Source organism: Bacillus rossius, chromosome 8 (assembly GCF_032445375.1).
Source record: "Bacillus rossius redtenbacheri isolate Brsri chromosome 8, Brsri_v3, whole genome shotgun sequence".
NCBI lineage: Eukaryota > Metazoa > Arthropoda > Insecta > Phasmatodea > Bacillidae > Bacillus > Bacillus rossius.
The window spans coordinates 63,776,221-63,788,821 of NC_086336.1; the positions used below are offsets into that span (position 1 = coordinate 63,776,221).

Here is a 12,601-nt window from a genome sequence, read left to right on the forward strand (position 1 = left end):
AATCAGCAGAAAACCACTCACCTTGAAGAGTGGTTTTCATGAGCCCACCTTAGTACTCACCTTAAGTGAGTTTCGCCACATGCCCAGGAGCAAAGTGATGTGCCGCTGTGTCTTCAGGAGTGCACCGAGCCAGACAAAACTGCTAAGTTATTACAAATACAAACATGTTTGATTTGTTTTATTTGTTTTGGTGTTCGCCTCATTGCCAGCATGCCATCATACCCGAGCAAACACTGAGCAATTCAGGAAAACTGGAGCCGTTGTGCCAACTAGCTCGGGGCAATGCAGAAGTTCCAGTCATGCTCAATCTTACCATAACCTTCCTAGCAGGGGGTCTCCAGGGCCGGGTAAGTGAGGTGGGAAACTCCACCACTTGACATAAAATTGTCCATTTTTTTTGTTTGAGAATTTTCTCCACCAAATACATGTCGGGATACATTGTAGATTGAACCTCTTCTGCACAGAAGCCACGGAGAATAGGCTTGTCGTCCAAATTGTGAGTTCTGGGTAAAAAATGAAAGCTCTTAAATGTCTTTAAAGTACATGTCTACAGACTTGCAACTTGGCAAGGATATTATTAATATCTCACACACATTAACTGAGCAGGGTTTTTTTCCCTAAAATCAGCCTCCAAGGCAGTTTATGGGAGCATTAAAAGATTTTGGGGCTTTAACCCCTCCCCGGGCACATTTTCCACCACAAACTGACCTATTGGATCGGAAACACTCCAGATAAAAAAAAAATACATTTTTAAAATAGGTAGCCTTTAGAAATCAGGGATAATGTAGCTTCTTATTAATGAAAGAATTGTCAGAATCTGATAAAACCAAATAAAACTATACCACTAAGACACAGGGTTAGATGAGTAAGTTGCAAGTAAGTGCTACTAAGTTTTGTGTGGCGAATGAACAGCACAACTATAATTTTGAAATTTTATGTGAGAATCTGTGCTAGAGGAAGGGAAAAAAAAAATCAACGAGGAAACACAACTGTTGATATAGAAAACTATATATTTGCATTCGTAACATACCAATCTCAAAATTATATACAAAAACTTGTTTGGAATCCCATGCAACCAGAAACACCCCACTTGAAGACCCGAATCACTCTCACGGCGTGAAATCTTCTGCGCTAGTCTCTGCCGATGAGATGCGTGACCTGGGGCTTGTCGACGCGACAGACGGCCTCCGCGACTGCGAAGTAGCCGAGGTAGTGGGCGGCATCGGGCTCTGTGTCGATGTGGTAGTGACCGCCCTTGCCGTGGTGGCTGAAGCTGTGGAAGTGCTGCACGCGCAGGTCCAGGCCCTGGAAGCAGTCACACCCCTCATAGCCGCCCGCCCGCACTGCTGTTGCAACACCTCTCTCACGCCGTCGCAGACTGTTGTGCAGTGCACAGAGTGTAAGACACCAGACAGGGCCGGTGCAAGGTAAATTGGCGCCCTAGGCGAAAAACCTTAATGCCCCCCTTCCCCCCGGACACCCCAAAAAAAATTTTCCTTGCCTCAAAATACATCACGTAAGCCTAAGATTTTGTCAACAATCAAATGTAAGCAGGCTTGTTTTTTTTTTTTTTACTTTTTTACTTATTACAAAATCATAAACAGGTCACAGTGGACTTTAAATAATTACTTATATCAATATAAACATTCCAAACTGTTACAAAAATCCATTTTCATCTAGTTTCAATAATCGTTAAACATATTACATCAGCTGTTATGTGTCGTGCTGCGTCGCCCCCAGCTACTTGGCGCCCTAGGTGGTTGCCTAGTTCGCCTGTATGGATGCGCCGGCCCTGACACCAGAAAATAATAGTGTATGTAGACATGTTTCATAAAGAACACTATTTAAATTAACAAAAGTACATGAAAATTGAAGGCCAAAAAATTATATTTTGTTACTACAGTATATGTTATTAACGAACTACAAATAAATTATGTTCCGAAATAAAAAAAAAAATATATATATATATATATATATATATATATATATATATATATATATATATATATATATATATATATAATTGCAGTACACGTAACCAATCATTGACTGAAAATGTTTTTACAAGACTGCGGCTAGTATAACTATGTACGAGACACATTTTAAATCCCAACTGTTTTGGTTAACTTAAACCAAACTCTAAAGAAAAAAAAAAAACTAAAGAAACAAAAACCGGTTTAAAATGATAAAAGAGTCTGAAGATAATCACATCATGCGAAATGTCACAGTTGCTCAGCGATACTCACTGGGTCGGCAGAAACTAGAGTTCCGACGGCAATCAGAGGCGCTGACATGTTGAAGAATCGCAGCCAGTTCTCAACGTCCGCATCTGAATTAAGGGGCACGGTTGAGAAGTCCGGCATCACATGCTGTTTGGCTTTGCCCTCTTTCAAGAGGAATGTGCCACCTAGACCTGCAAGCATAGACACAGTAACAAATAGCACACACTGAGTTTAAACGATTTAAGGTTGATTCACAGTGAGATTACGCTTAAGTTTTCACTTGATCAAGAAAACTAAAATAACCAACAAATATTCCTACAAAATTAAAATTTAATTGAAACATAATAAAAACAATGGTTATTTTTCCTGCATTATTTGTCAGTGTATCAGGTTTGCAAAATATATATATATTTTTTCTTGAAATTAAGACACCGCAGACTTAATGATGCACACATTAATTGGAGCTTAGATTTTCTTTAAAAATCTGTACATTATGATGCAATTAAAATAAAAAATTACACTCAGCTGTTTTGTAGAATCCAGTTAATTCAATAAATGGAGAATTGTATCAATATTTAAAAAAAATTTAGAGCAAAAAAGTTTTAAAAGTTATTTATAATCTATTCAATTTTGGCAACTGTATGTACCTTGGCACAATAAACCACAATCATCACACTACAGTTTTGTGTTTTCTTTACTGGACTCAATTACTGGATTTACTCTCGTATCCTCTGGCCCAAGTTTCTTTAACCAAGCCCAGGCCCTTGCTATACCACAAAACTATTAAAGCGTCAGCAGTACAGTAATTTCTCGATTAATGGACAGGTTTCGTTCCTGGGAATTTTCTCTTGATTAAATCACATTTTTCTATAAGGAAAATTGTCCGAAAAGTGCGATGTGAAAACTTTACCGCCAGCTCGTGATATGCTGGGCGGTGCGGTGGGATGAAGTGTTGTGGCACAGCCAAAAAATCAAAATCTTGTCAGCTTGGAGGAAGCAAGTAACCCGTAACATGGTAACCTCGTCACGAGTGAGGGTGGGTGAAAGAACACGTGGAAAGGCCAATTTATATTCAAAATGAAGTGTTTTATCCGTCAGGCAACTACTCTCGCAAATATCCACCAGTTGTATTGTCCACAATTATTCGGCGATCACAGTACGGTGTCAGGCGAGTGTAAACAAATCTTTTTAATTTCCTAGAAGAATATTTTCAACCTCGTCCATGGATTCACGGGCAGGTCAGAGCAATGTCACGGCACTGGTGTGTGTGAATCAACATGAAGTGAAAGAGCGTGAGTTACAAATTGCTATTTCCCCTCGTATGCTTTGATGGGGGGGGGGGGGGGAGGGGGCAGTATCGCAATGGAGGGGTGGGGGGGTAACTCACAGCATAACTTTATTCTTCCGTAACTAGAGGCTGATTTAATATGTTCTTTTTTTCATCCATATGGTTACGTAGAATTAAACACATACATAGTAAGATTTCACTGAATGCAACAAAATATAAGAACTTACTCTGTATTTTTTTTAGTAAACACACCGCAAACACACAGGGTCTGTACAATGAAGAACTAATGGCTTGACTAGAATAGCTTGTCACCGTACGGCAAGTAGGTGAAAGATTTGCACAGGTTCCCTAGTCATAACAGGACGCATGGATCGGTGATAGGAGTGAGATGGTTGCAGTTTTCTTTGTTTTGCGCATCGTAAATATTAGTGCTGCCTTTTACCCTTCTTTTTTTACAGGCACGGGACGAAAAGATAATGCAAACACACTTTTAAAACAGTTGTGTCATCCTTCGATAACCATTATGCATGCACGCAAGAACAATTCAATGTAAGCAATGCAACGCTTGGATACGAGTTAGACTTGTGTAGTTCGCGAACGAACTAGTTCGGAAGAGCGCTCCCACAGACGAACTACGCGAACTAGTTCCCAGATCCCTCGCTCCTCAGTTCATTCGTTCTTTTTCCGATCTCCTTCTTTTAGTTCTGTGCACATGATCTGGCTCTTATCAAAAGTCGTCACTCGTTCTCCCTTTCGGGTATTAATTACGTCTTTGTCGCTGGTCTTTTTGGCTGGCTATCGTTATCTGCTCGGGTCGGATAGCTGAAATTTCAGACTTCTAACGGATACTGACTTTACAAAAATGTTGACTCTTGATCGCTGCAAATGTTTACTGCAATGAAACATTTTCAGATGATAGCTTTATACTCGTGTCCGAGTACGGTAACTTCGCAGTGGGGAAACGTGGTGTATACTGAGAACAAGTCAGACATAATTACATTAGGTAGTTATATCAGTGTTTACAAAATGATTTCAATATTCATAAAATAATTTTGACAGCTGATGATAACTTTAATATTAAAATTTTGACTTATATAAAACCATTGTTAAATGAACTTATTTTTGACGTGACAACGTCTAATAAATCGATGAACGCCGGCTGCACGCACGAAAAGATGTTCCGTTACGCACATTGTCACGTTAACCTGTGTCCCATTACGCTAAATTAAACTTGAAACACTCCCATTCGTTTCCTACTTTTCCTATCATCGTCCTATCCTTAAGAGAATAACACAGATTGGAAGAAGTTAAATAGCAAACCTGTATAAAAGTTATAGTTAAAATAATCTCTTCGTTAAAGTAATAAACATATTTGAATTAATGAGTGCAAATAAAAGTACATTTATGAATTAAATTGTAGATTTCATTTCACTCCTTCTTTGTATCCATACAAAATAATGATAATTCAATAAAAATGATTAAATTTTATTCATAAAAGTTTGCTATCATTTCATCAATGTTTTGTTATGACGTCACGTTAAACTTTCGTCCGAAAAGCGACTTTACAAACAAGTTTTTGTTGATTATTTCTAAAACTTTAAAAAAAATTAAAATTTGTTTTTTTATAGGCCTAAAACGGTATTTTATTCACTAAAATAAACACATTTCATTAATAATATTTCTTAAACTAGCTAATAAATAAATTCTTTTAGAAATTAAAATTTTTCGATTATAATGTATGTTAAGTGATGTTGAACTTGCTAAATTTAGTAAATTATATATAGGTCCTAATGAACATGAACATACACATTGTTAAGCAATATTAGCATACAATTTTACTTAAGAGTTTTCATTAGTTTTTCTATGTCTAATTGTAAGGTAACAAATTAGAAGAGTAACGGGTCTTTTTTTCTTAATAATTTACGTAATTTTGTGGCCTGTACATAATAACACATTTTTTGGTGATTATTTCTTAAGAAAAAAATTTGTATATTTATAAAACTGTATTTTATTCACTAAAATAAACACATTTCATAAATAATATTTCTTAAACTAGCTATAAAATAAATCCTTTTATAAATTAAAATTTTTCGATTATAGTGTATGTTAAGTGAAGAATAAAAACAGAACTGTTATATACACCATTTTACCCAATGATGTAAATTATGGTTTTATTTACTCATTTGATGTATAATAACAATAACCCAAAAAAGGATAATAATCTAGGCGTTCACAACACTGATCATTATAAAAAATAACTATTATAACATATAAAGAAGATCGCCTGCAGTAGCGGTAGCAAAGCGAACGAACTATCTGTGACCTGTCTTCTTTGAATTCGAGATGGGAGCGGACGAACTAAAAGAGCGACCTAGTTCGCCAAGGAGCTGCGAACTAAAAGGAGCGCTCCCGGTCGCGAACTATTATGCGCAAGTCTAATACGAGTGTATAAACAGGCTACGTATTCGAGTAGTATCACACCTGCCTGTTTCTAAGTTGCAATGCAGAAACGTCTGCACTAACGAGTTAAGCGTCAGTTAACCAAATTGAAGGAAACAAAATATAGCATCTATCATAACAAATGTCCATTAAACAAGTGTTCGTTAATCAAGGACTTACTATAAATACAAAGAAGGGGGAGAAACAAAAAAAAATTGGCACATCTAGAAAAACATTATCCACAAAAAATCTCAAGTACAATTAGATAAAACTATTGGTCTTCATTTGAATAATTCAATGAGCATTAAAAATATTATTAGAACTTGTTATGAACATGCTTACCTACAGCCTTATCCTTGTAGAAGCTTTGTAAAGTTTTTCTGATGCTTGAAACAAAGTCATCAGCACCAGTACGCTTCTTGCAAATAACTTGCAGCACCTAGGAACAACCAAACATTTGCACTGAACACTTTACTTACTTATAATTTGTCTCTATTAAGTTCACGGTGGGTGCTACATTCACGGCCCTCTTTTTGGCGCATATTTATTTTTCCAATTTTCTTTTTTGAGATTTATTTATTTGGTTCATCTGTCACTGAACTAGACTCCCAACAGACATTGCTCGGATCAACATGGATATGTGAGTGCTGGCTCATCTGTCACTGAACTAGACTCCTAACACACATTGCTGGGATCAATACAGATATGTGAGTGCTGTCAGTCAGCATGTTGGCTTGTCTGCCACCAACCCAGATTCCCAACATGCAGGTGTAAATACTGTTGCCTCATCTGCCATCGACTGAGACTCCCAACACACCTTGCTGGGACCACCACAGAGATATATGAACACAAGTAAGAATTAACAGCCTTACTCAGCTTAAATCCTAACGCCTTATTTGATTGCACTACATTTATAAATTGGATGCCAGAATGGAACAATTAGTACTTTGAAACTTCACAGGCCATTCCTCCTGTTTTGATGATTGATAGCATCACTCCTAATTTTCTAGTTTGGTTTCGGTGTTTCGGTACGGTTTACACCTTAACATCATGATTTAATAACACAGCTGAAACACATGGCAGGGTCTGCTCTGGTGCTAGCTGATGCTCACCAGAGTTCTCGCACATAATCCCAACACTTGAGGGGAACTGCTTTATCACGTAGGCCTGTGGGAATATCAGTTTTTTTTTTTAGTTTGAATTGAATACAAATATGAACATCAAATTATTCTCAAATACAAATATTGAATTCCAATAGTAAAAATTAGAATTCCACTAAAAAAAAATTTTTTTTTCACATATAACAAATACATATTGAAAGAAAAAGTAAATGTTTCGTGTAGTGGCTTCTGGGAAATTAGATAAATAATACTAAAGTGAAAGGTAGGTTAGGTTAAGTCACCTACAAAAAAGTTCGTTGAAATATTCAAATTTTGAAAGGAAATTATAAATAATTATTTTTCATAGTAATCAAAATAGGATCTGCAAAAAAAAAAAATTAAATAAACAGTGGTGCAAAGCGAATATGTAAGGCAATTGCAGTATGTGTGAAGAAATTTCAAGAGGGTGGGTTTAAAAAGAATTTACAGTGAGCAGTTTTAATTTATAGTTAAATATGATGTAGACGTAAAAAATATTTCAAAATTGTTTGTTTGAAATTTCACTACATATGTATTGTTTATATTAACATTAAAACATTACATTTCTTGGCTTGTTTTAACTAAAGTGTAGAAACACAGTAGCTGCTAAGAATTATCTTCTCTTTTTCAGTCCAGTTTATAGTGCTTGGTAGATGAGGTGGAGTTGTCCCTTCTTAGTGTGACTTTTTTTTTCCTTTTTTTTTTTTTTTGGCTACACTCAGGACAATATAATTGTCTGATCTGTCACTACGTAAGATGGTGAATGTGGGTCTGCTTCCGATCGGCGTTCACTGTGTATTATCCACCAGAAAATTTGGTTTTAGGTTGTTAGGCTTTAGGAGTCTTTGCTGTGAGTATGCGACCAGATGTTTTCCACGAGATATATACATACAAGTTTTTTCTCTTCGCCGCCACGTTCTGAACGCAACTAATCACAGAGCTTTCATGCTGTTTTTCTACCTCTGATCTTAAAACTGTTAACTTTAACACCCCATGCAGTGTTTGGATTTTTATGGACAAAATACTTTACCTGATAACGTGGGTGTAAGTTATGGTTCCCAATTACTGTGTTAAATCCGACTTCGGACCCGATATGATCTCGGAAATATGTATACTGATACTGACATAAAAATTAGAGTCTTCTCAAAATTTACGTGGCCAGATGTAGAAAAAAAAAAAAAAAACCCACCCACACACACACACACCTCTACATAAACAACCCTAAAACATTACGAATATCCTGTGGATATTTTGTACCCGCACGACGGAAAAAATCTTTTAGTGATCCCGAATTTTTTTTCCAGACTTTCGAGATCCCGCACAGCAGTGTTCATAAACGACTGAATATTCGTTTTTTTTTTTCAAGTGTTAGTGTTCAAAATCAAATCGAATACGAGCAATAAACCGTTCCATTTAATATTCGAAAAATTTGAATGTCGGCACGGGCCCGGGTCAGGCAGCCAGGCACGGCCAGACGACCTCACCTGGCCGGGCGTCCCCTGAGCACAGAACAAGTTGGCCAGCAGGGCGCAGCGCGTCTCGGAGTCCGGCAGCACTTCCTGGACGCAGCTGCCGTCCCCTGGGTCCACCCTGGCGATCCTGGTGTGGTTGCTCACCCTGCCGGCCGCCACCTCCATGTTCACCATCATCTGGGGGCCGACGCACTTCACAGTTTTGAATTGCTCCGGCCATGGGCGTCGCAAGGATATATATTTTTTTCGGGGGGGGGGGGGGAGGGGGGGAACTTCAAATGATTTAGTTGTTTAGGAAAAAGCCATCCCCTGTGAAAAAAAAAGCGAGGGGGGGGGGGGGGGTTCCGGGGGTCCTCTCCCGGAAAAATTGGAGGTTTGAAGGTGCAGAAAGGTGGTTTTTAGGCTTTTTTTTTTCTTTCCTAAATATTCTAAAAATAGTTGGTTGCAATATATAATTTATTTTTTATAAAAAAATATTTTCAGAGAACAAATTAGTAAAAATACGAAAGTTACGAAACTAAATATATTATTGGAGGGGACGAAATTGAAGACTTTGATTATTGGGGGGGACGTGTCCCCCCCCCCCCCCCCCCCCCCCCGGTTGTGACGCCCATGCTCCAGCCATTTATTTATAAAGCATTTATGCATTCTTCAACCAACATCAACAAACTAAGAAATTTTCAATAGACATATGACAAACTGGAAAAGTATCAATGGCATATGTCCATAATATTTTTTTTTTTAACCAATCTTCTCTATCGCAGGAATCATTTAAAGAACGTATGAAAATTCCCGGTGCTAAATTAAGATATTATTTTTTTTAAACGGAAAAATTGTAAACCGGCCGAGATATGGACTTTCATATGTGGATATTAAAATTTAAAAAAAAAAAATGAAATTTAAAGTAGTGTGGTTGCATTCGTAGCTAGAGGTAGCCACGGTCATAAAATTGTCAAACTGAGAAAATCATCTTAATTTCATGCCTTGGAGGCATAAAAAAATTGTCACAATGAGAGCAGTTTTACGAATTTTAAACAATGCCTCACTCAATTGCTCAATTATTTTCTACCCAAAATATGTTGAATTTTTGACATCTTGTATATCTTAGTGTTTATGCCACTAGAAAGAACATCAAACGGAGGTCAAGTTTATGCTTATAAGTAAATTTGGCCCAAAAGTGGACGTAGTGTCTTACACTTCCGAGCTAAAGATATTTTAATATTTAGCACTGCACTTTCAATAATAGGTCAAGTCCTGGAATAAATTTTTTTTATTAGCCGGATGACTGTGTAGAGGAGACTATCTTTAGGTGGCATAGACTTTTTCCAAGGTTGATTTAATATGTTTCAGATAAGTGCAAAGGAACTAGATAATGTTGGCATACTATTTACTGAATGCAACAGACATTAGAGTTGTGCAAATGTTTTAATATAAAACATTATGGTGATGTGTGTGTATGGTGTGGGCCACAACACTTTAGCTGAGCAAACATTTGGTCGTTGAATAAAAAAAAAAGTTGAAGATCACTGTGGCCTTTACTCTCAGGACCATCCAGACAGAAAAAGGGGAAGAGGGTTGAAAAAAAAGGGGGGGGGGGGGGGAATTCCAATATGCCAGAAATTAGTGGGGCCTGGGCAACAGAGGGGCCCAGCTACATTTCGCGACTGAGTTTATCCTGATAGTAGGACGAAAATTACAAGTCTGGAAACCTTAAGTTAAGCAATACACACAGATCACATTTATAGTCATTACCACAGTATCTTTATAAAAGCAAATAAGCCTCGTAAAAAGAGTTGGAATAACAGACTACAAAGAGAGAGAAAATTATATTTACAAGATATTTAGTTTCACCGTAAATAAAAAGAAGAAGAATAAAATGCTTGGTTATCCCTTAGTTATTCCTTGGGGGGGGGGGGGGGGGGGGGGGGGAGGTTTCAAAGGGCTGATAAGGCAATGAAGTTACTGCCGGTTGCGATGGACTCTTAGAATGTTAATTAAATGACCTGCAAGTAGTACAAATTTCCAAATCTCATGCAAGAAAACAGTGATGTGTATTGCTGAAAATACATATATAATGATTGAGGTGGCTTATATTATTTGTTTTGTGACATTAAATAAACACAGAGCCTAATTTTGTTTGGACTTAAATAGATAACAGCATACTTAAGTTCATCACTACATGCCACTTTTATTTATTTATTAAAACATGCAGGTGACTCAAGTTTTTCTGGTAGTTATGGATTACCTATATAAATCAGGTGCTCAAAACCTGAAAGAACACAATCAAAAAGAAGAAAAGACTAAAAACGGTCAGACAAATATTTAATATTGAGGTTGCGTCATATAATAATAATATTTCAGATGAAAAGTAGGAGGGAAATGGTAATTCATTAGAAAATCTGAATTGTTTTCAAGACTTGAACTAATTATTGTGTACAGATGTTTAAACTCATTAAGTGCCAAGTTGGATATGTCTGTTATAGATTTGCCAAATAAGTGGAAGAATGGGTGGAAACTGGCTTGTCTGACACTGTATTTCTTATATCCGTGAGACTGACGAATAAAGAAAAAGAACAAGGCTGTTTTAAGAGAACCCCAGTTGCATATACATCATATTTCATTTACTTTATTATTAAATAGTTTAGTTTTAAAGAGTATCAATGTAAAATTTTTGTCATATTTCTCGGCAAAAGTATGATATGATGAAAATAGTTCTCTTGACAGAAACATTTGAAAAAGGTCTAAAATTTCCGTATGAAAATTGCGTAGTTTTGTCATACTTATAGAGCGTTATAATCGCACAAAGGTTCGCCTTCTTTTAATTGTTTTAAATAGTTGAGGGTTTAAGTACTTAGGAAGGGGCTCGACAAAATTATTTTCTTCCGGGCCCTTAATTTCTATTGACGGCTCTGCTTTCTCCTCATGGTAGCATACGTCCTGCGAGGGCAGGAAATGAATACAAGTCGTCGCCTGAGAATTGGAGTGTTCTATGTCCATTGAAGTCGGAACTGAGATATAGGCATTTGAAAGTTCAAATAACTATGAATACCATGACATAGAACAAAATAATATTGGTCTTAAATTAAGAACAAACATTTTTATGTGCGTAGACGTGTGTGGATATATGTAGTACAAATGAATACTAATATTAATTTTGTGTCCATAGAATAAAAAACTAAAAAAGTGGACATAGAACACTCCAATACTCAGGCGGCGAAGTGAAGCGCAGAAAGGGCAGACCTCGCAGTTGACGCCCGCGTACGGCCAGGGGCCGGCGCCCGCCCCTATCACGAAGGCCGGCTCCACCTCGGCCCAGGAGCCCACGTCCTTGAGGTCGTACAGTCTGTCCCGCTGCACCAGGGGCACCAGGTAGGGCACGCCGCCCACCTCCACCAGCCGCGGGCTGCCCCCCAGGCCTGCCGACACACACTGCACGCTCTTCCGTCTGCCCTCGCTCTGTCGCAGACGAGGTCGGCCCGCCACCGCAACTCAACCTTCTCCTGCCCGAGGACCTTCCATTAGCACAGCCTAGATTTTATGATGTTATGGTCTTTATCGCCATTAAAAATTAAAACATGTGTGATATAAAGTACAACATTGATCAACTGCTTCAAAGATTTGTGTATCTTGGAACAACGCTACTACATATATGACTGAGAGTAAGTGAAACAAAAATCTGAAACTACAACATTCAATAATCCAAAAATCAATATGCAATGTTTATATGTTCAAAAAAAAAAAAAATTTGTTATAGATGTACATTTTCTTGTGATGTTTATCAATAGGTCTTTACACATGACTGTATGGTATCTGCTATAGGCTGATTTCATTTACTTCATTTTGTAAGAAAAAAAAACCATAACTTTGTACATAAAATTTAGGTTTTTAAATTAAAATCTAAATTAAAGAATTATGAAACAAATTGTACATTTTAGTAGCTATAATCAGGTAATTGAGGTGAATTTTGCTATATTTTTGTGTTTTTGCAGTGTTATTGACTTCCATTTCAGTGTTTGGTGGTGTATTGACTTAATTTTGCTG

At 37.2% G+C, this 12,601-nt stretch overlaps 1 protein-coding gene across 3 annotated transcripts in view; it reads right to left on the bottom strand.

The window, feature by feature from the left end:
- Nucleotides 1-992: 992 nt before the first annotated feature.
- The window catches only part of LOC134535071 (ester hydrolase C11orf54 homolog), a 17,409-nt gene continuing 5,800 nt past the window's right edge, over nt 993-12,601 (bottom strand). For all 3 annotated transcript variants that reach the window (XM_063373915.1, XM_063373916.1, XM_063373917.1), the window contains 5 exons: nt 11,801-11,976; nt 8,573-8,737; nt 6,292-6,388; nt 2,247-2,413; nt 993-1,305 (listed from right to left, as the gene is read on the bottom strand). In XM_063373915.1, the coding sequence (XP_063229985.1) occupies nt 1,132-1,305; nt 2,247-2,413; nt 6,292-6,388; nt 8,573-8,737; nt 11,801-11,976 (779 nt within the window). In that variant the 3' untranslated portion in view covers nt 993-1,131. The remainder of the gene's footprint in view (nt 1,306-2,246; nt 2,414-6,291; nt 6,389-8,572; nt 8,738-11,800; nt 11,977-12,601) is intronic.